The sequence below is a fragment of the Nomascus leucogenys genome, chromosome 13 (genome assembly GCF_006542625.1).
Source record: "Nomascus leucogenys isolate Asia chromosome 13, Asia_NLE_v1, whole genome shotgun sequence".
NCBI lineage: Eukaryota > Metazoa > Chordata > Mammalia > Primates > Hylobatidae > Nomascus > Nomascus leucogenys.
In genome coordinates, this window is record NC_044393.1 from 78,967,803 (window position 1) to 78,995,581 (window position 27,779).

Consider the following 27,779-nt stretch of genomic DNA (forward strand, 5'->3'; position numbering starts at 1 on the left):
GTGGCTGCTTCTGCCTTTCTCTCCCCCAACTTTTTTTTTTTTTAGCCATAGCTATGGTTACCACGTTTCTCTCCGCCTCCCTCCACCTACCAAGAAAACGACTGACCGTTGGCTGTCTTTCACCAAGGCGGTAAGTCATTGGTCTCTGGTGGGACCGGGCGCTGCCCCCTTCCCCTGTCTCCTGGGTTTCTGGTGGAGCCCAGGAAGGAGGCTCCGCTGGTGCCGCCGGGTCGGGCGCTGACGGGACCGGGCCGCGGCAATCGTTAGCGGGTCATGTCGGCCGCCCAGGGCTGGGACAGGAACCGCCGGAGGGGAGGAGGCGCCGCCGGCGCTGGTGGCGGAGGTAGCGGGGCCGGCGGGGGCAGTGGGGGCAGCGGGGGTCGGGGGACTGGCCAGCTCAACCGCTTCGTGCAACTCTCCGGGCGGCCGCACCTGCCAGGTGAGTCGTGGGACAGGGTCCTGACCGCTTGCGGGCGCGGCGGGCGGGAAGGTGACTGCTACCTTTTCTTTTTCTCCCTGGCTTTCTTTTCCTTGGGAGGAGGAAAGGCAGGCCCCACGCATGGCAGAGGGACTGGGGATCAGAGAAAAGGGAAGGTGTCTTTGAGGTCAGGGAGGGAACAGCGAAGAAAAGTATCTGTGCTCTGTTGAAAGCTCTGTGCTGAGAGTTGTGTTTTCTTTTCAAAGGAGAGGCCACTGTCTCATTGACATTTCCAAATGTTTCGGTTACTCCATTCCCAATCTCTTCCCCTTCCGCAGTTTGATCTTGTAAATGAAAGACATTGGCGCCTAGCTGTGGGAAATTATTTCAAAAAGGGTGCCAAGTTAGGGAGGGAAGAGGGAAGCGCATTCCAAGGAGTGATTTTGTAAAAACTACACGGGGTGTGTGTGTAAGAGGCATTCTGAAACGGAAGAAAGGGGTGGGGGAGTGTTGGCTGGGAAGTGTATGGGAAAGAGTACCTAGAGGATTAGGGAAAACTAGTTGGAATGTTCAGAGACAGAAAGGATAATGGTGTCTAGGTTTTAAGGGGAGAAAGTGAAGATCAAAAATATACTTAGTGACAAAATTATGCTGTGTTTACAATATAAAAACAACTGAGAATTGGAAAAATGTACCCAGTACAATTATTTGACATTTTGGTCTACAGTGCCCTAGCCTTGAGTTCAGATGCTTTTGAAAACAAAATAAAATCAAGTGGATATGTATGTGTAGACAATTATAAAGAGGTACGTTTGTAATTGAATATTCAATCTAGTAGAAGGGAGGTAGGGAATTAAATAGTGCAGAGAACGTCAAATATCCCACTGGGCAAGCTTATTTTTACTATGAAAAGAACTATCAGGAATGATGTGTTAATTATTCGTCGTGTTTTTTGTGAATAATATTGATTATATTAGTCATATATTTGTTTAGCTGATGGGTTTTGAGAACATGATGAATTTTTTTGAATTGTGCTTAAGACTGTGCCTTATACTTCTAAATAGTCAAAAATTATTATTTGAGTAAATTGAAGATGACAAAGGGAATTTAGCACGTTTAATGAGACAATTGCTTATGTTTGTGATGAGGTTATTGATGTGTGCTAGAAATGTGCATTACCCCATTTATATGCGCTATTAAAATTAAATCGAGGCATTTGTAAGTAGTCATATAATATACCAGAAGTTGGGTTTGAGACGTTAACATCAGACTGGGCATCCTAGAATTGCTAAATATATGATCTTTAACATGAAAAAGAAAAAAGCAATCTTTTTTCTTACTCCCAATTAATAATAAAAACTTAGATTTTTGTGTATTGACAGCTTAGAAGATGAATCTCTTAGCAAACACTGTCACCAGTTTGCCCTCTGCTACTGCAATCTTTAGGTCTTTGATCAGGAATTAATTATACCATGGGCTTCAAGTAGGCATTCCTAGGTTCCTAGAACCTGCTTGGTGCACTTCCTCACTGCAACCACGTGATGGCAGTGGAAGCCATGATTTCTGCCAAGGGGCTTCCGTGTGGAGCTATTTCTGCATTCCCTTAGCACACAAGACCAAGAACAGCCATTTATCCGGAGGTAAAGATAAACGTGTCTAAACTGTGAAAATTTGTAAATCGGGGTCATCAGTCTCTTTTTACTGCTTCCCTTTTCTCTTGACTGACACTTCATTGCTCCTTTACTTATTCTCAACATTGGGACACATCTGATACCTCAATGTATTATGTAGTTTGAAATTCTTTCATACCAATTCTTTATTCTCCTAGGTATTGCATTTTAAGCCTCTACTTTTTCTTGCATTTTGATAGATTTTAAAAGATTTTAGTTGATGAGGAGGAATAGGATGTCTAGGCTTGGTTGACGGGCCTTGGAGATAAAACCTTTTATTTTAAATTTATTTATTTATTTATTGAGATGGAGTCTCGCTCTGTCCTCCAGGCTGGAGTGCAGTGTTGCGATCTCGGCTCACTGCAACTCCACTTCCCGGGCTCAAGCAATTCTCCTGCCTCAGCCTCCTGAGTAGCTGAAATTACAGGCGCCCACCACCATGCCTGGCTAGTTTTTGTATTTTTAGTAGTGATGGGATTTTATCATGTTGGCCAGGCTGGTCTTGAACTCCTGACCTCAGGTGATTTGCCTGTCTCAGCCTCCCAAAGTGCTGGGATTACAGGCGTGAGCCACCGTGCCCAGCCAATTTTTTTTTTTTTTTTTTTTTGAGTGTACTGTAGTGGCTGGTCACAGTGGCTCACATCTGTAACCCCAGCACTTTGAAAGTCCAAGGTGGGAGGATCACTTGAGCTTAGGAGTTCAAGGCCAGCCTGGGCAACAAAGCAAGACCACATCTCAAGTTAAAAATTAAAAAAAAAAAAAACAAGAAAAAAAACTATACTATAGCTCACTGTCTCTCTCTTTTGACCTCTAAATCCCATTTGTCTTTTTTTTTTTTTGAGACAGAGCCTCACTCTGTGGCCCAGGCTGGAGTGCAGTGGCATGGTCTTGGCTTACTGCAACCTTTGCCTCCTGAACTCTAGCAATTCTCCTGTCTCAGTCTGCCAAGTAGCTGGGATTAGAGGTGCGGGCCACTATGTCTGGCTAATTTTTTTTATTTTTGGTAGAGATGGGGTTTTGCCATGTTGGCCAGGCTGGGCTCGAACTCCTGGCCTCAAGTGATCCTTCTGCCTCAGCCTCCCAAAGTGCTGGGATTACAGGTGTGAGTCACAGCACCCAGCCAGCCCCATGTTCCATTTTTCATCCTTCTCTACCAAGACTTCCAGTTACTGATACTGAGAACTTTTTCTTACTTTTTACATCTCAACCCTCCATCCAGCCCACAATGAAGCCAAACAAAACAACCTGGTCTTTCTGGAGTGTTCTCATTCTCTTTCAGTGATAGCTTCTTTATCCATCCAGTTATGCAAACTTGAAACTTGGGCATCCTCCTCAATATTTTCTTCTCCCTTGCACTTCAGGTGTAATCATTTACCAAGTCCTGTTTCTTTTACTCCTGCCATAACTCCAATCCACGGTGCCACCATCCCTCACTTAGGTCTCCCGCAGGAGCTTTTTAAGCAGTATTCCTGCTTCTACTCCTGCCCTTCAATTCATATAGCACACCAGTCTTTTTGCAAGCCCAAATACATTCTCATCCCTGCTCACAGCCTTTTTATTGCTCTTAGGATAAGGCAAAACTCTTTAACATGGCCTCAAAGGCACTGTGTCGTCTGACTCCTCTCTAACTCTACAGTTAATTCTGTGTTATGTTCTCTTGGTCGTTGATCTTTTTCTGCCCCCTGGGATGTATCATGCTTCCTCCTGCCCCAGGTCCATTGCACAAGCTTTTGCATCATCCAAGAACCTTCTTACTCCTCATTCCATTCTCTTGTTTTAACTTCTCTTCCATTAGATCTCAGTTTGATCAAAATGTTTTTTACATGGAAGCCTTCCATGACCTTTCTCACTTGGCCTCTTCTCTCTGTAACACTCATAGCATCATGTGGCTCTCCTTGGGCGTACTTTACCATTTGTGTGTGATTCCTTGATATGCATGATTTGATACTCTTGAGATGTATGTGCGTATACATATACACACATATACGTATATATATGCCATATACATATACATATATTTTTAAAATTCTAAATGCATTGGCATTATATATAACACGTTAGTGTCTAGTGAGTTTGATTAGTGTGGTTCAATCCTCTAGCCACATTGACTCTGGATAGATGGTTAAAATCAGGTTCTCTCTCTCTTTTTTTTTTTTTCCTGAGATGGAGTCTTGCTCTGTCGCCCAGGCTAGAGTGCAGTGGCGCAATGTCACTGCAGCCTCTGCCTCCTGGGTTCAAGCAGTTCTCCTGCCTCAGCCTCCTGAGTAGTTGGGATTATAGGCACGCACCACTGTGCTACTTTTTGTATTTTTAGTAGAGACGGGGTTTCATCATGTTGGCCAGGCTGGTCTCAAACTCCTGATCTTGTGATTCACCCGCCTTGGCCTCCCAAAGTGTTGGGATTACAGGCGTGAGCCACTGTGCCTGGCCAAAATCAGGTTCTTTAATGTAAAGTAGTGGATTAGACTCTGCATCCATTGCAACAGCACAAACGATAGTTTGTGAAACCTTTTTTTAAGCACTTGCCTTTCTGCTGTTTTCTAAAGTTCGGTAGTGATGATGTGTTTGCCTCATAGGCCAAGAAATTAATAGCTTTTTACTCCTGGATTTTTACTAACTCATAATTTCTATACACCCAGTAATGAACAGGGAATTGTGCTTTTTGTAGAATAAATATGCAGAGAGAGCTCAGGAGTGCGGGGATCATGGGGCAATGGAATTCAGGTAGCTGTTGTGATTTAACTGTGTGAGTTTGATTAAATACCGTGATTAGCTGGGAAAACAGTTAAACATTGTTGCTAACATGGGAACTGGAAAACTGACAAAGAAAAAGAAGGAAAAATGTAACAGTTGGTAAAGCTGGGTAAAAATAATACTGTAGTCTTAACTTAAAAATTTTAAGTAAGTAATGTGTATAAAATCCAAATGGTACAAAAAAGTATATGGTAAAAGACAAGTTTTTCTTCTTCCTTTGACCCCAGCTAATTGACTGCCTTCCCTAGAAGCAACCAATGATACATTTCCTGTATGTTTTTTCCAGGTGCAGTGGGGACGGGAGGGACTTTGTGGAGATGGTAGCATTCCTTTGTTTGGATGGGTGTTTAAGATGTTTACAATCTTGCTAATACAAATAGTGATACAATGAATATCCCTATACATATATAATTTTTGCACATGAGAGAGTCTCTCTTTAGGATAAATTTGTAGAAGTACAGTTTCTGGGTCAAAGGATATATGTTTACTGCTTAAACTTTGATAGATACTGTCAAATTTCAAGTTTATGTTTCCCTGTTGGTGTTCGAGTGCTGTCTTCCTTGTTCTCTTGGTAACGGAGTGGGTTATCAAACGTTATTTAAATTGTCAGTTTAATAGGAATATTTTTCTTAAGTGTCTTTTCAATAGGTAGATATAAGAGCCATTTATTTGTTTCCTTTATCTATAGACCTGTTTATATTTTTTGTTCATTTTTCTATTGGGATGGTTCATATTGTTTATAAAGGCAGTACCCAATCATTTTGGCACCAGGGACCAGTTTCGTGGAAGACAATTTTTCCATGGACGGCGATGGTGGGGGGGAATGGTTTTGGGATGAAACTGTAGCACCTCAGGTCATCAGGCACTAGAGACTCAAAAGGAGCGCACAGCCTAGATCCCTTGCATGCACAGTTCACCGTAGAGTTAGCACTCCTGTGAGAATCTAATGCTTGATCTGACAGGAGGCCGAGCTCTGGCGGGAATGCTCACTTGCCCACCGCTCACCTCCTGCTGTGTGGCCAGGTTCCTAACAGGCCATGGACCGGTACCGGGGTCCATGGCCTGGGGGTTGCGGACCCCTGGTTTATAGGAACTCTGTATTTTAATGAAATCAGTTCTTAGCCTTTGACACATGTTGCAGATATTTTTCACAGTTTTTCATTTGCGTTTGACTTTGTTTATGGTCTACTTTTTCATCAGAAATTAAATAAATGTTAAATTTATCAGTCTTTTCGGAGTCTAGGTTTTGTGTCATAAGAAAGGCCTTTCCTATTTTATTATTATTTCTAATTCGAATTAAATATTCTTGTGTTTTCTCCAGGTACTTCTGTAATTTTATTTTTAAGTTAAATGCACTTACCCACACAAAATGTAAGTTAAATAAAGTGTCGAGGTGGGAATCCAACTTTACTTTTCTTCCAGATGGCTGCCCAGTTATGGCAGTGTCCTTCATTTAGTTCAGCTTTGCCCTGCTGATTGAAATGTTGTCTATAGGTGTACTTAGTTCCTACAATTTGAGGTTATTACTGGACTTTTATTCTGTTTCATTGATGAGATTACCTATTTATACCTAATGACTCCATTCCTTGGTTATCATCTTCCCTCATTCTACTTCCCAGAGTTTTCCTGGGAAGTTTTCTTTGTTTATTTTTCTATATGACTTAGAATTAGCTAACCAAGTCCTGCTCCTCTGTCCTGTTGGTATTTTTATTGGTATTGTATTATATTTATAGATTTAGAGATAATTGACATCGTTTTGAGGTTCAAAAACAGGGTCTATATGCATTTGTTTATGTTCAGGAACAGTATATGTGGCCAGGCACGGTGGCTCACGCCTTTAATCTCAACACTTTGGGATGCTGAGGCAGGCGGATCACTTGAGGCCAGGAGTTTGAGACCAGTCTGACCAACATGGGGAAACCCCATCTCTGCTGAAAATATAAAACTGTGCTGTTCTTTGTGGCAGGTGCCTGTAATCCCAGCTACTGGGGAGGCTGAGGCAGGAGAATTCCTTGAACCTGGGAGGCAGAGGTTGCAGTGAGCCAAGATTGTGCCACTGCACTCCAGCCTGGGCGACTGAACAAGACTCTATCTCAAAAAAAAAAAAAAAAAAAAAGAACAGTACGTGTATTTATTGTCATTCAAGTATTGTTTTGCATCTATCAACATTAAAAAGTTGTTTTTTTTTCATATAGGTGTCTCACATTTCTTATTCTGTTTATTCCTTGGTGTTTATCTTGTTTGTTGCTATTGTAAATGGGGTTTCTACTACTTTCTTTTTTCTTTTTCTTTTTTTTTGAGACGGAGTCTCGCTTTGTCACCCAGGCTGGAGTGCAGTGGTGCCATCTTGGCTCACTGCAAGCTCCGCCTCCTGGGTTCACGCCATTCTCCTGCCTCAGCCTCCCAAGTAGCTGGGACTGCAGGCACCTGCCACCACGCCCAGCTAATTTTTTGTAGTTTTAGTAGAGATGGGGTTTCACCATGTTAGCCAGGATGGTCTCGATCTCCTGACCTCGTGATCCACCCGCCTCGGCCTCCCAAAGTGCTGAGATTACAGACGTGAGCCACCGCGCCCGGCCGGGGTTTCTACTTTCTTTTATAACTTTTATGTGGTTGTTTGAATATGAGAATGCTATTAAATTTCGAGTATTAATTTTGTACCTAGCCACGTTAATAATTCTAATATTATCTATAACAGTTTTCCAGTTGTTTTTCTAGAGAATAACAGGTATAGCTAAATAATCATATCATTACTGAATAATGATAATTTTGTCTTCTCCTTTTCATTTTTTTTTCTTTTTTTAAAAATAGGCCCGGCGTGTTGGCTCATGCCTGTAATCCCAGCACTTTGGGAGGCTGAGGCGGGTGGATCACTTGAGGTCAGGGGTTTGAGACCAGCTTGGCCAATATGGTGAAACCCCATCTCTACTGAAAACACACACACAAAAATTAGCCGGATGTGGTAGTGCATGCCTGTAGTCCCAGCTGCTCAGGAGACTGAGGCAGGAGAATTGCTTGAACCCTGGAGGCGGAGGTTGCAGTGAGCAAAGATTGCGCTATTGCACTTCAGCCTGGGTGACAGAGCAAGACTCCGTCTCCAAAAATAAAATAAATAAATAAATAAAATAAAATAGAGATGGAGTCTTGCTCTGTTGCCCAGGCTGATCTCAAATTCCTGGGCTCAAGTGATCATTCTGTCTTGGCCTCCCGGGATTATAGGTATAAGCCTCCGCGCTTTGCCCTCCTTTTCACTTTTTTTTTTTTTTTTTTTTTTTGAAACAGAGTCTCACTCTGTTGCCCAGGCTGGAGTGCAATGCCACAGTCTTGGCTCACTGCAACCTCTGCCTCCCGGGTTCACGCCATTCTCCTGCCTCAGCCTCCTGAGTAGCTGAGACCACAGGCGTGTGCCACTACACCCGGCTAATTTTTTGTATTGTTAGTAGACACGGGGTTTCACCGTGTTAGCCAGGATGGTCTCGATCTCCTGACCTCGTGATCCACCCTCCTCAGCCTCCCAAAGTGCTGGGATTACAGGCATGAGCCACCGTGCCTGGCCCCTCCTTTCACTTTTGATACGTATTTTTTTATTTTGTTCAATTGATTTGGCTAGTACTTTCCAAAAATACTAAACAATAAGTAGTGGAGCTTTGTCCTATTCCTTACTTTAATCGGATATTTTTAATGCTTTCCTATTAAGATTTTCTATGCATTTTTTTCCCCTCTGTGGTTAAATGGCATTGAAGTTAAAGGTTTTGTTGAATTCCCCATGAAGTCATTTGGACCTCCTCTTTTTTAGGGGGTAGAAGAAGCTCTTAGACAATTATATTGTCCAATTATATCATACTTCTTAGTTTTTTTGAGACAGGGTCTCACACTGTTGCCCAGGCTGGAATGCAGTGGCACAATCATAGGTCACTGCAGCCTCAACCTCCTGGGCTCAAGGGATCCTCCTTCCTCAGCCACCTGAGTAGCTGGGACTACAGGTGTACACCACCACACCTGGCTAATTAAAAAAAATTTTTTTTTGTAGCAGTGGGGTCTCAATGTTGCCCAGGCTGGTCTTGAATTCCCAAGCTCAAGCAATCCTCCCGCTTCGGCCTCCCAAAGTGCTGGGATTATAGGTGTGAGCTACCGTGTGCAGACCAATTATATCATTCTTTGATAGTTGGCTGCTTACAATTTATATCTTTTGGGGGTAGCTTTGATAATTTATCCTAGAAAATCACCCAGTTCATCCAGATTTTAAAAATTATTTGTGTGAATTGACCAAGGTATTCTTTTATGATTAAACAATTATTTCCTGGGTTTGCAACTACTCATTATCATTTCTTATTTTGTATTATGTGAGGCTTTGCCCTTTCTTGTTCATAACCGGCTCTTGGATTTTTAAAACTTAGTTCCACTATTTTCTTTTTTTTATTAATTTTTTTCTTTCAGTTTTCTTTTTTTTTTTTTTTTTTTTGAGACGGAGTCTCGCTCTGTCACCCAGGCCTGGAGTGCAGTGGTGTGATCTCGGCTCACTGCAAACTCTGCCCCCTGGGTTCACGCCATTCTCCTGCCTCAGCCTCCTGAGTAGCTGGGAATATAGGCGCCCGCCACTACCCCCGGCTAATTTTTCGTATTTTTAGTAGAGACGGGGTTTCACCGTGTTAGCCAGGATGGTCTCCATCTCCTGACCTCGTGATCCACCCGCCTCGGCCTCCCAAAGTGCTGGGATTGTAGGCATGAGCCACCGCGCCTGGCCTGTTTTAAATTTTTTTTGTTGTTTTTTATTTTTGAAACGGAGTCTCTCTCTTGTCACCCAGGCTGGAGTGCAGTGGCGTGATCTTGGCTCACTGCAACCTCTCCCTCCCAGATTCAAGCGATTCTCCTGTCTCAGCCTCCCCAGTAGCTGGGATTATAGGCGCACGCTGCCACACCCCGCTAATTTTTTGTGTTTTAGTAGAGACAGGGTTTCACCGTGTTGCCCAGGCTGGTCTTGAACTCCTGAGCTCAGGCAATCCACCTACCTCGGCCTCCCAAAGTGCTGGGATTACAGGTGTGAGCCACTGCCCCCGGCATTTTGATAATGTTAAGTCTTCTAGGTCTGTGAACATGTTGTATTTCCATTTATTTAGATCTTGAATTTATGTCAACAATGTTTTGGGTTTTCACAGGTCATTTATGTTTTGCCTGCCTTTCTCAATTCTGTCATCTATTAATATGTCCCTTACTATGTTTTCAGTAGTGTCTGGTACTCCTTTGTGCTACTTTCAATGAAGATTTCATTTCTGTGTTGGTTTTATTTTTCCCTTCCATTTCTTTTCTGTTCTCTGTTTATATTTCTTTCTATTGTCTGCCTTTCTAGAGCTAGAATCTCTTTTCTTTTCTGGACTTGAGACATTAGTTTTTGTAAAAGCTGTTGTCTCCCACCCCCTACCACAGCCACTATATAAAAGGAATACAAACTCATTAATTAAAATTTGGATAATGGGCTGGGTGTGGTGGCTCACACCTATAATCCCAGCACTTTGGAAGGCCAAGGCAGGCAAATGGCTTAAGTCCAGGAGTTTGAGACCAGCATGGGTAACATAGTGAGACCTTGTCTTTACAAAAAATAAACAGTATTAGCCAGCTATGGGGGCACATGCCTGTAATCCCAGCTAATCCCAGCTACTTGGGATGCTGAGGCAGGAGGATTGTCTGAGCCCAAAAGGTTGGGGCTATAGTGAGCCGAGATCATGCCACTGCACTCTAGCCTGGGCAACAGAGTGAGACCCTGCCTCAAAAAAACCCCCAAAATTGGAAAACGTAGAAAAATTGAGACAAGGAGAAAATCACTTAAAGACAGCTGTATCAACATTTTGATATTTTACTTTCCTTTTAGTTCTTTATCAAGTGTTTCATTTAATACTGTGTAAATAATTACTTATCACCTGTAGGAATTTGGGATTCTCTTAAAACTGTTCTATATTTAAATGTTTTACTCACAAGCCTTGCTTATGTTTTCTGTTATTTTATTAGGTGGAATCTCTTTCTCCTCAGTTTACCATATGAATAACATTTTAGATTTTTTCCTAGCTGGTGGCCTATTTTACTTCTCTCTGTTACAGCCAGGCTTTCAGAAAGAATAGACTCTGTTGTTTATATTTTAATTTCTTTTTTTTTCTTCTCTTCAGTCTTTTGCAGCCTCACTTCTGCCTCCATCGTTCTACTCAAGTGCTTTTACTAAGGTAATAAGGTCCTAATTGCTAACTCCAGTAGATAGCTCTTAGTTTTCATCCTACCCAGCTTCTCTAGAATTTGGTTTTAACTGTCTCCTATGCTAGACCCTAGGAATACATAATTAACTAAAGTTCCTTTTCCTACAGAGCTCTTAGTTATTCTTTTATCTGTTGAACTTCCTATTAGTTTTCCTTTATTTGCCACTTAATATTGGTATCCAAGAGTATATCTTTTGTTTCCCCTTCTTACTCTTAGTAAGATATCATTAATGTCCTGACCAAACCTACATCTATGTCTAACCCACATCTCTCTCTCTGGCCTGTTTGCCAACAGCCTCTAGATGTTTCTACCAACTGACTGATGAGTACCTCAAATACAACATTTTCAAAAAACAATTTCATCATTTTTTCCTGGCAAACCTGTTACTTCATCCTGTGCTCCTTATCCTAATTTAATGGCTATATCATCAATTTAGTGAGTCAAGCCAGAAATGTGGGAATCACATTAGATTCCTTCCTTTTACTCATTTCTTATCGAATTGGTCACAATTCAATAAGAAATTGTGTTGTTGATTCTTCTTCCTTACCCTCACTCTATTTGTCCCTTTTTACCTCTTTATGTCTTTCATTTTCTATTTCAGCTATACAGAAGTATTATCAGTTAGTTGCCTTAAATTCGTGAAACAAGGTAGGTTGAGAGGAGAGATTTTTTAAAAACTTGGAATTTCCTGTGCTACACTGTTGCTTGATTCTGTACATACCATTTCTTCTTTCTAAAGTGCCATTCTCCTAGTCATCTTTTTAGACCCAGCCATATATACTTTAATCTATATAGCATTTTTTCCTATTCTCTCTTTTAATCCCAGCACTTTGGGAGGCCGAGGCCGGAGAATCGCTTGAACCCGGGAGATGGAGGTGTAGTGAGCTGAGATTGCGTTACTGCACTCCAGCCTGGGCGACAGTGAGACTCCATCTCAAAAACAAACAAACCCACAAATGACTTATGTGTGTCAAGTCAAAGGGACATTTTAAAATCTCCATCTGCCTTGATCTCCCTTCATTTTTAAACATCCTTTTCCCTTTTGGCTTCCTGGGTGTCAGGTCTTGTTTTCCGTTTATGTGTCTGGCCTCATCCTTAGTCACCTTTGTCAACTCTTTCCCTTCTACCAGGACTTTATGTATGAGAGTTCTTAATTCTTGGTTCTGTGTCCCCACCCTTCTCTTTCCAACTTACTTGAGGTGTTCTCTTCCAAATCTGTGATTTTCAATATCTATCCATATGCCAATAAGTTATGCCACTTTGTAATTTCAGCCCAAATCTCTTTTGAGGGCCATTTCCTTGCTTTCTCCATATCTACAATTACATGCTTTGTATTTCTGAAGCTCAGCAAGCCTAAAACTGAATTTCTGATCTTTATTATAAAATTGAAGGGTAATTATTGGGTAATTTTAAGCACAGGAGTGATGTGATATGATTTATTATTTTCTAAAGCTCCCTCTAGCTGCTGGTTGGAGAATGGCCAATGGGACATGGTAACACGGATGCAGGGAGGTCATTTAGAAGACTATAGAAGTACTTTCCTAAAAAGATTATGGTGGCTTGGACTAGGGTATGGTGGTATATCAGTGGTTGGAAGTGGTTGAATATGAGATGTATTTTGAAAGTAGCATTAATAGGATTTGCTGTGAGGTGTGAAGGAGAGAGAAGAATCAAGATGATTGCTAACAAGGCTAGATGTGGTGGTTGACGCCTGTAGTCCCAGCATTTTGGGAGGCCAAGGTGGGTGGATCACTTGAGATCAGGAGTTTGAGGCCAGCCTGGCCAACATGGCGAAACCCCATCTCTACTAAAAATAAAAAATCAGCTGGGCATGGTGGCGCGTGTCTTTAGTCCCAGCTACTCGGGAGGCTGAGGCACAAGAATTGCTTGAACCCAGGAGGTGGAGGTTGCAGTGAGTCGTGATTGCACCACAGCACTCCAGTCTAGCTGACAGAGCAAGACTCTGAAAAAAAAAAAAAAGACTCCTAAGTTTTTGTCTTGAGCAATTGGATAGATGACAGTCTCATCAAATGTGATGAAACAGATCTGAAGCAGCAGGATTGTAGGGGGCAAATCAAGAGTGTTGTTTTGGCAGTGTTAAGCTTGAGATGCCTATTTGATCTCCAAGTAAGGATATAGAGTAAGTAATCTTTACATTAAAAAAATCAAACTCAAGGGAAATGGTGAGGCTCACAATGTTTTTTGGAATTATTAGCAAGCCATTGGACTGGATGAGCTCACCAAAGAATATTTTTAGCCAGGTGCAGTGGCTCATGCCTGTAATCCGAGCACTTGGGAGGCCAAGACGAGGTTGGGAGTTTGAGACCAGCCTGGCCAACATGGTGAAACCCTGTCTCTGCTAAAAATACAAAAATTAGCCGGGTGTGGTGGTGGGTGCCTGTAATTCCAGCTACTAGGGAGGCTGAGGCAGGAGAGTGGCATGAACCCAGGAGGTGGAAGTTGCTGTGAGCCGAGATCATGCCACTGCACTCCAGCTTGGAGGACAGAGCAAGACTCCATCTCAGGGAAAAAAAAAAGAAGAATATTTTAAAAAATTGGGCAGAAGACTATATAACTCTTGAAAGTGAGAAGGAAAGGAGAAGCAAGCAAAGGTCAGTGAGGTAGGAGGAAGACCAAGACTGCTTGGTTTCACAAGAGTCAAGAGAAAAACATGTTTCAAGGAGGGAGAGGTTACCTTGTCAGATGTACCTGAGAGCTTGAGTAGGATAAGTTTTTAAAATGGTAGACTCAGCCAGGTGCAGTGGCTCCTGCCTGTAATCCCAGCACTTTGGGAGGCTGTGGTGGGTGGATCACCTGAGGTCAAGAGTTCGAGACCAGTCTGGTCAACATGGCAAAACCCCATCTCCACTAAAAATACAAAAAACAGCCGGGCATGGTGGCTTGGGCCTGTAGTCCCAGCTACTTGGGAGGCTGAGACATGAGAATTGCTTGAACCCAGGAGGTGGAGGTTGCAGTGAGCCGACATTGCACCACTGCTCTCCAGCCTGGGTGACAGAGTGAGACTCTTTCTCAAAAAAAAAAAAAAAAAAAAAAATTAACAACAACAACAATAAAATAAAATGGTGGACTTTGTACTACCATTAGTACAGTACTATAATCTTATAGGGTATAGTAGGCCTTTGTGGGCTGAGTGGGGACTGACCTGTTAACTATTTATAACATTGGAAAATATATTAAGGATTTCAAATGACAAATTGACGTAATTACTTAGAATTTTGAGGTGCAGCCTAATTTTTATTAGCCTGCATATTTTTTAAGGCTTTATTTTCCCCAAATTATTTTTAAGGCCATTCCCTTACTTTTTAAAGTAAGCAGTCCTTGTCTTCCTCCTACTTTATTGACCTTCTTTGCTTCTTTCCTTCCCACTTTCAAGAGTTCTATAGTCTTCTGCCCAATTTTTAAGTGGTTTTGAACACTCCGTATCATTAGACTTTTACCAGTATCAGTATTGGGCAAGCTTGTAGAACACATAAAGGTTACGCTTACTTAAAATATGTTAAGTATGATTTCCTATGATTGAATGCATGCAGCTTTCCTCCTAAAAGTCTTTTTCATTAATTTTTTAAATGGAAAAGCATTACATAAACTTGGTAAAATCAAACAGTATGCAAGAGGAGAAAGTGTCCCTTCCACTTGAGATCCCTCATTTTGCAGTCTATCTCCCTAGCAGTATCATCTCCCTAGAGTTTTTGGTGTGTCTTTCCAGAAATAGAATTTGCATATATGTGCATATAGGTGTATGTTATCTTTATATTACAACAGAGTGCAACAACAAAGTATTCTTTCTGCATCTGTCTTTTTTTTAACTTAAAAAAATATTTTGGGGATTGTTCTGTGTTAGCACATTTAGACTTATTTCATGCTTCTTCATGGCTGAAAGTATTGTGTTGTGTGAATGTGCTGTAATTTACCAGCCACCCAGTTGATGGATATTTAGCTTGTTTCTGGTTTCTGTTATTTAAGAACATCACTGCAATGCATAATGATAAATATTGCTAATTTGCCTTTTAATATCTGTGTTTTTAAAGTTTTCCTCAAGTTGTAGAACTTAAAAACTCACACTTATCCCCTTATTTTACTCCACTTTCCCATTCAGCTAGTCTTTTACATCCTTATGTTTTATCCCTATAATAATATTAGCTAGGGATTTATATAAACATTTACTCATAACCCAGTAAGGGAACAGATACAATTGCTGTCCCCTTTTTTATAGTTAAGGAAGCTGGGGTATCCAGGACAAAACCTTGTCCAAGGACATACAGCTAGCAAGGGACAGAGCTAGGATTTAGACCCAGGCAATGTGGTTCTAAAGTCCATGCACCATGCTGCACTGCCCTCTGCTTCCTGTCCTTCCCAGTTCTTCTTGTTACTAGTACTGTAATTGAGGTCCTCACTGCTGTAAACTGGACTACACTAAAAATGTTTTTTTGCTATTCCTAGTCTTACTTTCCTAACCCATTCTCTATATTTAAACAAGATTAATCTTCCTAATGCACAGCTATGGTTATGTTACTTGACAGATCAGAATCCTTCAGTAGCTTCCTGCTGCATTTAGAATCCAGCCCAATCTCATGCTCTTCCCTTTTATATTTGCTATATGTCCCTGAATTTGTTCCAAGCTTTAGGATGTGAGCATTAAAGTGTCATAAGACATAATAAGACTAGATAGTGAAGGGAAATTAGAAGTATTATGACTCGCAAAAAAATGAGATAAGTGATCTTTGGAGTTGAATGGTGTTTTTTCTTTCGAGTTTTTTCCCTTTTTACCCATAGTGGCTCCTGCCATATGGTTTCATCAACAAACTGTCAACTCAATTAATTTCAGTCAGATGTGTAATTGATCAAATGCTAACCACAAATATTTTGGTGTCACATAAAACAAATTCCTTAAAACACACACATACGCACAAACCTAAAACAGAAATACGGAATTTCTTTTTTTTTTTTTCTTTTGAGATGGAGTCTCGCTCTTGTCGCCCAGGCTAGAGTGCAATGGCACAGTCTCGGCTCACTGCAACCTCCACCTCCTGGGTTCAAGCGATTCTCCTGCCTCAGCCTCCCGAGTAGCTGGGATTACAGGTGCTCACCACCACGCCTGGCTAATTTTTGTATTTTTAGTAGTGACAGGGTATCACCATGTTGGCTAGGCCTGGTCTCGAACTCCAGACCTCAAGTGATCCACCCACCTCGGCCTCACAAAGTGCTGGGATTACAGGTGTGAGCCACTGCGCCCGGCCATATTATACTTTTTAAAGAAACTTTAAAAATGTCAGATATTAGATATTAAAAATTTGCTAATTACTGACTATTATTTGCTTTTTGCTGGATTTAGTCCAATATAAGCTTTTATATCCTTCAGTCAGATCTAGGTATTTCTTGGAAGGCATTGCATTTGCCAACAGAAAATGACCTGAGAGAAGGGAAAGTGAGTTCATAAAGAAAAGTTGTGTCTTCACATTTTTTTTTTGAGACTTAGTCTGGCTCTGTCCCCAGGCTGGGGTGCAGTGGTGCAATCTTGGCTCACTGCAACCTCTGCCTCCTGGGTTCAAGCAATTCTTCTGCCTCAGCCTCTTGAGTAGCTGGGATTACAGGCGTGCACCACCACACATGGCTAATTTTTGTATTTTTAGTAGAGACAGGGGTTTTACCATGTTGGCCAGACTGGTCTCGAACTCCTGACCTCAAGTGACCCACCTTCCCCAGCTTCCCAAAGTGCTGGGATTACAGACTTGAGCCACCAGTCCCGGCCGTGTTTTCACTTTCAAAATTGATCACTTCTCTAGTTTGGTTTTTTGTTTTTCTTTTTCTTTCTTTCTTTTTTTTTTTTTTGAGACAGTCTCACTCTGTGACCCAAACTGGAGTGCAGTGGCGCAATCTCGGCTCACTGCAACCTCTGCCTCCCAGGTTCAAGTGATTCTCCTGCCTCAGCCTCCCGAGTAGCTGGGATTACAGGGACCCGCCACCACACCCAGCTATTTTAGTAAAGACAGGATTTCACCATGTTGGCCAGGCTGGTCTTGAACTCCTGACCTCAAGTGATCCACCTTCCTCGGCCTCCCAAAATGCTGGCATTACAGGCCTGAGCCACTGCCCCTGGCCTCAATTTATTTTTCTAAGTGAAGTTTTGCTGGAGATAAAAAGGAAGGAGGTGATACTCAATTAAGAAAAACAATCTCTGGCTATAGTTAATAACAAGATAGGCACATTCACATCAATACATGTAAAGTACAAATGCAGGCAAGATTTTTGGTAAATCTTACAGAAAAACCATGTACAGTAAAAAAAAAATAAGATTTTAAAATGAACTTTTATCTTTTAAATTTTTCTCCTTGTCTATAACTTCTTTTTTTTTTTTTTTTTTTGAGACGGAGTCTTGCTCTCTCCCCCAGGCTGGAGTGCAGTGGCGCGATCTCGGCTCGCTGCAAGCTCCGCCTCCCGGGTTCATGCCATTCTCCTGCCTCAGCCTCTCCGAGTAGCTGGGAGTACAGGCGCTTGCCACCACGCCCGGCTAATTTTTTTGTATTTTTAGTAGAGACGGGGTTTCACCGTGGTGTCGATCTCCTGACCTCGTGATCCGCCCGCCTCGGCCTCCCAAAGTGCTGGGATTACAAGCGTGAGCCACCGCGCCCGGCCGTCTGTAACTTCTTAGAATCATAAAATGTTAAAATTGAAAAGACTGCTGGGCATGGTGGCTCATGTCTGTAATCTCAGGAGTTTGAGACTAGCCTGGGTAACATGGTGAAACCCTGGCCCCATCTCTACAAAATAAACAAAAATGAGCCAGGTGTGATGGCACATGCCTGTTGTCTCCCTATTGAGAGACAGAAGCAGGAGGATAAGATTCTTGAGTCCAGGAGTTCAAGACCAGCTTGGGCAACATAGCTAGACCCTGTGTCTACTTCTCCCACGCCCCGCCAAAAAAAAAGAGTATTTTTAAGTGCTAAGCATAGAGTAGATACTCAGTATATAAAGGTGTTTGGCATAGAGTAGATAATAAATGTTGATTATCCTAAATTTAAAAGAAAGTCATTTACTTAACAAGTAGGTCACTGTTAGTTCAAAGTATGCCATTGTGAAATTTCAAAAGGATTCCTCTTCCAGGTAGACATAGTCCCATGAGTACATTGGAGAATAGAGTGAAGGCTGGATTTAGCCTTCCTTAGACACTTTGCCTGGAGCTCTTGTGCAGTAAGCAATCTGTACAACTGTGCAGCGATTCCAAATACAGTATTAATTTGCTTCTCTTTTGAAATTCTTTATAGATCCTGAATTTATATAGGAGTAGGACTGTACCACATGTTGTAGCCACCTAAGTCAGAATTCTTGGATCATTTTCTCTGATTCAATAGTTCTAATTTTTTTTTTTTGAGATGGAGTTTCGCTCTTGTTGCCCAGGCTGGAGTGCAATGGCGTGATATTGGCTCACCGCAACCTCTGCCTCCTAGGTTCAAGCAATTCTCCTGCCTCAGCCTCCCAAGTAGCTGGGATTACAGGCATGCACCACCACGCCCAGCTAATTTTGTATTTTTTTTAGTAGAGATGGAGTTTCTCCATGTTAGGGCTGGTCTCGAACACCTGACCTCAGGTGATCTGTCCGCCTCGGCCTAATAATTCTAATTGTTAAATATTCATAATTGTTTTAGATATATCATTTTTGAATGTAAGCTATTCCATATTGGCACCATCTTTTTTTCTTCCTTTTGGTTTTTGTTTAATTTTTATACCTTTTACTTTGAGAATTGAAGATTCATTTACAGTTTTAAGAAATAATATTGGCTGGGTGCAGTGGCTCACACCTGTGATCCCAGCACTTGGGAGACTGAGGTGGGCGAATCATTGGAGCCCAGGAGTTTGAGACCAGCCTGGGCAACATGGTGAGACCCTATCTCTACAAAAAAGACAAAAATTAGCCAGGTGTGGTGGCACATACCTGTAGTCCCAGCTACTTGAGAGGCTGAGGTAGGAGGATCGCTTGAGCCCAGGAGGTGGAGGTTACATTGAGCCAAGATCATGCCACTGCACTCTAGCCTGGGTGACAGAGCAAGACTATCTTAAAGAAAAAAAAAAAAAAGAAGGGAAGGAAATAATATTGAGAGATCCATATACCCTTCCCCAGGCAATTTCTTGGAATGATAACATCCTGTTACTATTGTACAATAACACAACTAGGAAATTGACATTGATACAATCCAGTGACCTTACTCAGATTTCATCAGTTTTACATGTACTCGTGTGTGTGTGTGTGTGTGTGTTTGTGTGTGTGTGTATCATATTCTGTACAATTTTATTTCATGTTAGATTCGTGTGGCCACCACAGTCAAGATACAGAACAGTTCTATCACAAGGCTCCCTGGTGATACCCTGATACGGCCACAGCCACCTTCCCTGGCAAACCCCTGGTGACCACTAATCTGTTCTCTAAAATTTTGTCATTTCAAGAATGTTATGTGAGTAAAATCATACAGTATGTAACCTTTTGATACTACTTTTTTTTTTCCTATTGGTTGCATGAATCAATAGTTCATGGTTGTACTACAGGTTTAACCATTCATTTCACTGAAGGACATTGGGATTGTTTCCATGTTTTGGCTATTGTGAATAAAGCTGTTAGGAACGTTTGTGTACAGGTTTTTGTGTGGACATAAGTTTTCATTTCTCTGGGGTAAATGGCCAAGAATGTAATTGTTGAGTTGTATGGTAAGCATATGTTTAGTTTTGTAGGAAACTGCCATACTGTCTCTCAGTATGTGTGTATCATTTTAAATTCCTCCCAGCAAAGTATAACTCATCCAGTTCCTCTGCATGCTTGCCACCATGATCAGTTTTGATAAAACACTTTGGCAACTACTGTTAACGAGTCTGTCTCATTTTTAGAAAATCAGAACTGACTTCTTACATGTGTCTTCAGGTTCTCTAGAATGAGACATTTGGTTACTTATATCAAATTGACTTGGCAATTGGCTCTTAAATGTTTGGAGGAATTCACCAGTGAAGCCAGCTAGTATTCTTAAATCTTTTACACAATACTTCAATTTATATTTTTTCATCAATATCTATATTAGTCATTTTCTATATCCTTCATCTGAATAAGACAGATACTTTAATGTTCTTCTGGTTTTCCTTCTCTCAGCCTCCCTTCCTACCCTTATAAATATTCCTGTTGATAGCATCTGAGGTTATAGTTTTGAATGTTAGTAATTTTTTTTCCCCAGTCAGTGCATATTTAAAGGTTTTACTGGTTTCTCTGCTTACTCTTTTCTTGGGCCTTGTTTGTTATTCTTGCATTAATTTAAAAAAAAAATCCAGTTATATATCTTTGAGTATTTCATCAGAAGTCTGAAGGAAGCAAACTTTTTGGGTCCTTGCATATAAAAAAATTTCTTTATTTCACTCTCCTTCTTAAGCAACAGTTGGAGTAGGTATAGAATTCTAAATGTGAAACTATATCCAAGTGTCCCAGGACAATTTGTTGAAAAGACTATTCCCCACTGAATAGTCTTGTCACCCTTGTCAAAAAATGTTAGGGTTTACTTTTGGACTCTCAATTTCATTCATTTAATCTGTATGTCCATCCATATGCCAGTACCACAGTTTTTGAATACTGTATCTTTGCAGAAAGTTTTGAAATGAGGAAGTATGAGTCTTCTTTCACTTTCACTTCTTTTTCAAGATTGTTTTGATATTCTGGGTTTCTTTGCTTTTTTCCATCTGAAGTATAGGATTAGCTTGTTCATTTTGGCAAAACAAACAAAAAGGTAGTTGAAATTTTAATATTGTTCAATTCTCTTTTGTGTCTTAACTTTTTAATATACTTTTCTATAATACTTCTTCATGCTTGGGCCTTAGTTTTATGCTCAATCATCTTTATCTGTGAGTCCTAGTTAGCCTTGCTGTGAGTGTTACATCTGTTTATTGCAGCAGGCCTCCACAGATTGTGGATAGGGATGGAATAAGCAATGAGATGAAGTGTACTAGTTGCCAGGCTCCTTCAGTGTGACTGTCCCCTCTTCTGCCTGGGTGTTAGTATCCCCACAGGGTTCTACCTTCTCTCTCTGATCCCAGTGTTCACACTCATTGTTCTAGCTGGAGAGTGACACCTTTGTTGTTTTTGCCACTGTTCCCATCTGGGAGCAAATACCTCTATTCTATAATGCTTGACTCAAAGAGGTAAATGGCTGGGAGGGGTTAATCTGCTATGTAACTTCTGTGCTACACTCCAGTCACTTAGGCTGTAAATGTTTAAAATGGTTTCACTTCTTCCTGCTGTCTTTTACCTTGGGGCTTAGTTGACCCCAAGAGTTGGTCCCTCCACTTGCCCTGGTCCTCTGCTCTTGGTGTGTAGGACTGTGGTGTCTTCTTTAGTCCGGTTCTATCTGCTTTTCATCTTCCAGTGATTCCTCATAGTATTAGTCCACTAAGGGCATTTCTTGTTTTCTTTTAATTATGTCTTTTTTTTTTTAAATGACTTTTTTTGTTATTTGGGAGATTTTAGGGGAAGGTGAGCTTGCTCACACTGTGCTCAGCCTACCATCTTAATTCAGCCAATGACTGTTATATTTATAGCGAAGTAAACATAGTAAAAAAGAGAAAAAAATTAAAAACTAGCAAAAAATAAAATATTGATGAAATTATTGAAGAAATTGTTAGTATTATTATTTTTCTGGAGACAGAGTCTTACTCTGTCGCCCAGGCTGGAGTGCAGTGGTGTGATCTTGGCTTACTGCCACCTCCGCCTCCTGGGCTCAAGCAGTTCTCCTGCCTCAGCCTCCCGAGTAGCCAGGACTACAGGCACATGACACCATGCCCAGCTAATTTTTTTGTATTTTAGTAGAGACGGGGTTTCACCATGTTGGCCAGGCTGGTCTCGAAGTGATCTGCACATCTCAGCCTTCCAAAGTGCTGGGAGTACAGGCGTGAGCCACCACACCCGGCCTATATTTTTGTTTTGAAGAGTTGAAGCTATCACTTAGGAAGGTTGGCACTTTGAATATATAAAAATTAAAACTTCAATGAATAAAAGTTCAGACCAGTAATATATTTATATGAAACTGGAGAGGCATACATTTATTTAAAAATTTAAGAAATACATTTGTGTTGGCGTCACACTGTTGCTGGTTTCTCTTTTTTCTGCTCTTTGGGTGAAAGAATAAAACGGGTTTTGAAGTCAGTGCCTGCCTTGATTGAATAACCTCCACAGAGTCAACAGGAGTCTATGCATACAGACTTATGCTGGTTGCTGAGAGAGAGACATGCCAAAGATGTTTGATAGAAGCCCTGAGAAGACATAAAAAGGGTTATTACATTTTGGGTTTGTTAATTATTTTTGTTTGTTTTTGTTTTTGAGACAGAGTCTCGCTCTGTCACCCAGGGTGGAGTTCAGTGGCACGGTATCAGCTCACTGCAACCTCCGCCTCTTGGGTTCCAGTGATTCTCCTGTCTCAGCCTCCTGAGTAGCTGGGTTTACAGGCACCTGCCACCAAGCCTGACTAATTTTTATATATTTTTAGTAGAGATGGGGTTTTGGCATGTTGGCCAGGCTGGTCTCAAACTCCTGGCCTCAAGTGATCTGCCCGCCTTGGCCTCGTAAAGCGCTGGGATTTCAGGCATGAGCCACCACGCCAGGCCCGGTTTGGTAATTTTTAATGTTATTCCCTCAGTGTTACTCCAAAGTAGTTTTTTATATTTTTCCATTATAAAATCATATATCATAGAATTTATGGATAACATAAAAGGGGTAATAACCTCAAGCCCAATCATAACCAGTGTTAAGACTTTGGTATGTTTCTTTCCAGTATTTTTTTCTAATCACTTTTTTAAAAAATTAAAATAATACAGTATTGTTTTTCTTCCAGTCTGAAAGTAATGCCTACTCAGAGAGCTTGGAAAATAAAGACCATCATAACGGGGAAAAAACAAAAATAATTCATTAGAACCATCATCCAAAGATAACTATAGTCAAATACATTAATTTGATGTAATCTTTCCTGTATTTTTTCTGAATATATAAAAATACTTTTTTCTTTACTAAAATGATATCATACTTTAATACTATTTTGTACATTGTATTTTTCATTTGCAATATATTGTGAATGTTTTGTCATGTTAATAAATAGTTTTGTATATACTCTTCAGTGGTGTGTAGAATATGAGCATATTTAAGTATGTTTATTTAGCATACTTAACCATCCCCTATCATTGGACATTGAAAGTGTTTCTAATTTTTTACCATTATAAATAATACCGTAGTTAATATCTTTGTCCATACATCTTTCCATGCATCTATGATTGTTTCTTTAGGAATAGATTCCTAGAAGTGGAATAGCTGGGTCAAAGGGTATGTACATTTTAACGCTTTTGATACATAAAAATGTCGAATTTTAAGCTAATCACTTGTTATATTCTGTCTTGTATTGCTAATTGTTTTATGTGTCTGTCTTGTCTCCCTAATTAGAATGTAAACTTAAGGGCAAGGGAAGTTTCTTATATATTTAATGTATCCTTTGACAGTGTGGTTTACAGTTTTGGACTCTGGAGTCATCTCAACACATACTGTATTGATTTAAAACAATGGTTCTCTAGACTGTTGAATGTCATAAACCTGTACATTAAAAATATATATATACTTATATTTATCCATATATGTATATTTAGAGTAGATATGGGCTTGCAAATTTTCAGTTTTTCCACAAAAGAATATTAAAAAGAAAACCAACTACAATTTTCTTATCAGCATCATTTCATAAAGTAAAGAATATTTAACAACAAAAAGGTTCTAATCTCTGAAAAAAGAGCAGGCCTTTAAATGGAACATTTTAGCTTTTTGAAAAACTTATTGCCTTGTCCATATTTTCTCATTTTGTGTTGGACTGGTGAATCTTCACCTTAGCCTAGCAGTGGTCTGTAGACCAGCATTTGAGAATCACTGATTTAAAAGACTTGGAATATTAAAAGATAAATCATTTTGCAAAATAAATAATTATTCTCCTTTTCCATAAGTCTGTATTCTCTACAAAATTAAGTGCAAATGTGCAGGTGATGCCATTTCATTATACAGAATTTGTATATCTCTATGTACAAGTTCTGTAGTAAGCAAACTAGACCCTGCTGATGGACATCTGAATATATATTTCCAGTTGCCAAAAATAAAAACTGTTCTTTTTCTAGGAATTTAAGACAGGATAAAATATGGTGTAGTGGAAAGAGGCAAGTTTTTAGAGTCAGAAGGCCTCGCTTGAATCCTGGCTCTGGCATTAAGTCATTTAATTTTCCTTTAGCTTCCTTGCTTGAAAAATTATGATGACACTATCTTCTTCAAAGTGTTTTGGTAGCTCCTGTTACAGCAGTTCCTTCACTGTAATGTAATTATTTGTTTACACATCTGTCTTCCTCATGAGACCATGGGCTCCGAAGAGCAGGAGTCGTGTCCTTGTTTTGCAATCTCAGGTCCTAGCATAGGGCTCCAGGCATAGCAGATGCTTAATAAAATGATTGTTGAATCAATACAGGATTGTTGTGAGAATTATATGAGGTAATATATGTGAAAGCTCTTTGTAAACCCTAAACATTATGCAAGTGTTAATTGTTTTTACTGTCAATAAGAGCTATCTTTGGGAGCTATCAAAACTTTGGGAAAAGAGATAATTACCCCATAATAGTTCCATTAATTTAATTAGGTTTTTATTCTATTTTATAAGAAAACATATTTTAATTGGGGTTAACATGGAGGTAATTTGCTTCCTGGGAAGGCAGATGAGTCCCTTCCCTCCCTTCTCCCATGGAAGTGCCAAGATATTAAATGTTTGTTTAATTTGGTTGCTGTTTTAAAATTTAATTATAGTAGAGTCAGCTTATTTCATACTTAAAGAATGGTGCCCATTGCTTTATCTTCTTAACCATACAATTAATATAACCTTGAAGAGAACAGGAGCCTCTGTTATGTCCAATTAGTTTCAGAGCTCCATTTTGAAATTAACTGACTTAAAAATGTCATCGTTTCTAATCTGTTCATAAAGCTCCTGGTGAATTTTTGCCACAAGATGGCATTGGTGATTATTGAGTGCACATACTATTGAACCAGAATTCCCAAAAACGGTGCACAAAATTGTATTCTTTTGGGTGTAAGAGTTGAAAACCTTCATCACTGCTTATATGTTAATTTAATTTTGACTTCCAAAACAGGGTTAAATGGTACTTTACATCACTTTCTTTCTGTATTCAAGTATTGTTTTGTTTCCTGTTTTTCTGTCTTTATAACTACAGTAACTATGTATTATTTGCCATGTGTTGTATGTGTCTGACTTATTGCTGATAATTGTGGTAACAGGTAAGAAGAAAATACGATGGGACCCAGTTAGGAGGCGCTTCATTCAGTCCTGTCCCATCATAAGGATCCCTAACAGGTTTTTGAGAGGTGGGTGATAACTAGCAAGAGATCTGTGCTTCGTATGGGTTAAAGGGAACTTTGAATGAATTTTCTAAACTCAAAACTCTGGTTTTTAAAAATCATCTAAACAGCTAATGAAACAATTGGAATAAGAAAAATCTAGAACTTAATTTTAAACCTGTTTCTTGTTGGCCACTGTTGGGATTGCAATTGTAAGTTTCAGGGAGTTAGAATCACTTAGTGTATTATTAGATGGTAGAGATAAATCATCTCACTGATATAAATGGTATTCCACAGTAGCCATATTAGAAAGAATTTTGAGTGAATAATCTATAAAATATGGATGTGGGAAAGAATTTTCTAAATATGCTTCTAAGGAAGAAATAAAAGATTATGTAATGGTATAAAATAAAAAGTCTCTTATGTCAAATGTCATATATTAAAAGATAAAAAAGAGAATTATTTGTAACAAAGGGGTAATATGAATATATAAAGAGTTCTTATAAACCAATAGGTTAAAAACAAATGCCTACTAGAAAAATAGGTAAAAGGATATACAATTATCAATTTGTTAAAAAGAAGTGCCAATAATTATGAACAAGTATTTATTTTTACTATTATTATAAACACAACAATTAAAACAATACGATGTTTTTACCTATTAGATGAGCAAAGACCAAAAATAAGAATACCCAATGTTGGCAAGGGTATGGGAAGATAAAGCTCATCTATTGAAGGACGTGTAAATTTTATACAGCTTTTCTGAAACTAGTTTGGTAATATGTATTAAAAACCTTAGAAATATTCATACCCTTTGACCTAGCAGTTTTTACTTTTAGAAATGTTGCATTCCTTCTACTTTTTATTTTTTGTACTAATACATACTCCGTAGTGAAAAAAGAAAATCTCAAAAGAGGGTTGAAAACTCTCGTTCACACTATTTTTCTAGATACAACAAATTATAACACAAGCATACTTAATGTTGTAATTTAGACTGTATTAAATTATTTACAACCCAGTGTATCTAATTTTAACTGGAGTTTTTTTTTTTTTTTTAACCTAGGAAAAAATCCTGCATCTGCTATAGATGTTTCTATATCTAGTTCCTAACCTATTTTTGGCACCCGAGCTCCAGAGCATGCATAAAATCAACCATAAAATGGGTCAAGATAAGGTCCTTAAGATGGTGTACCACCTTTTAGCATGAGTAAATTTTGTTAGTAAAAATTAAGGGCCAGGCTGGGTGGCTCATACCTGTAATCCTAGCTCTTTGGGAGGCCAAGGTGGGCAGATTGCTTGAGCCCAGGAGTTCAAGACCAGCCTGGACAACACGCTGAAACCCTGTCTCTGTAAAAAATACAAAAATTAGCTGGGCATGGTGGTGCACACTTATAGTCCCAGCTACGTGGGAGGCTGAGGTGGGAGGATCACTTGAGCCCAGGAGGCGGAGGTTGCAGTGAGCCATGATTGCACCACTGCATTCCAGCCTGAGCGATAGAGTGAGACTTTTCTCAAAAAAAAGAAAAAAATTGGGTGATTTTTGTATTATATGGCAGGAAAGCCATTGTACACACATGGCCAAGCAGGCATGTCTAATTCTATAGCATTTTTTCTTTTTTCTATTTATACATTAGAATACTAATTTACCAATTTCCAATGAGAAATCTAACCTGGGCTGAATAAAGCATAAATTAAACTTCATTTTAGTTATATTAATATAATTAATTATACCTACTAAATATAAGCATAATTAAGGAATTGTTTAGGCTATATAATTCAACATAATAACAATGATATAAAACATATAAACATAAAAAACAAATAGTGACATAACAGGTTGTATCTGTATGATGGGGATTTTATTTTCTTTTGTATGGTGTTTGTTTTTCAATTTTTTGATTGTGGAGAAAAAAGATTGCACAGGTAAGTTTTATACTATTGGTTATTTGTAAGCCCTCAATAGCCTCAATCAGTGGTTGCGAAAGGTGGCCCCTGGCAGTGCTAGAATTGAGGTGGGAGTTAACTCAGCATCAGCAACATCAGGATCACTAGTGGCCTTTTAGTTCTCACCTTCTTTAACCTCTATGTAGTGTTTGAGGCTGTTGACTACTTGCCCTTCTTAAATTTTTCTTTTTTTGGGTTGCTTTACTGTATAGTTCTAGATGTTTTCTTCCTACCTCTTTGATTGTTCATTCTGTTTCCTTCACTAGCTTCTTTCTTCCTGCCCTCTCAAAGTGGGTATTGTTCCAGCATTCTGTCCTCTCCATTATCTCCTTTAGTTGTCTCATCA

The 27,779-nt window shown here is 39.8% G+C and overlaps 1 protein-coding gene across 2 annotated transcripts in view; it reads left to right on the top strand.

Annotated features, from left to right (window-relative positions):
• Positions 1-138: 138 nt before the first annotated feature.
• Positions 139-27,779, top strand: part of KLHDC10 (kelch domain containing 10) — a 65,499-nt gene continuing 37,858 nt past the window's right edge. Inside the window, exons 1-2 of one of the 2 annotated variants that reach the window (XM_003261327.2) lie at positions 139-439; positions 25,430-25,516. In XM_003261327.2, coding sequence (XP_003261375.1) covers positions 274-439; positions 25,430-25,516 — 253 coding nt within the window. In that variant the 5' untranslated portion in view covers positions 139-273. The remainder of the gene's footprint in view (positions 440-25,429; positions 25,517-27,779) is intronic. The other variant, XM_012512354.2, reaches the window with a different exon arrangement.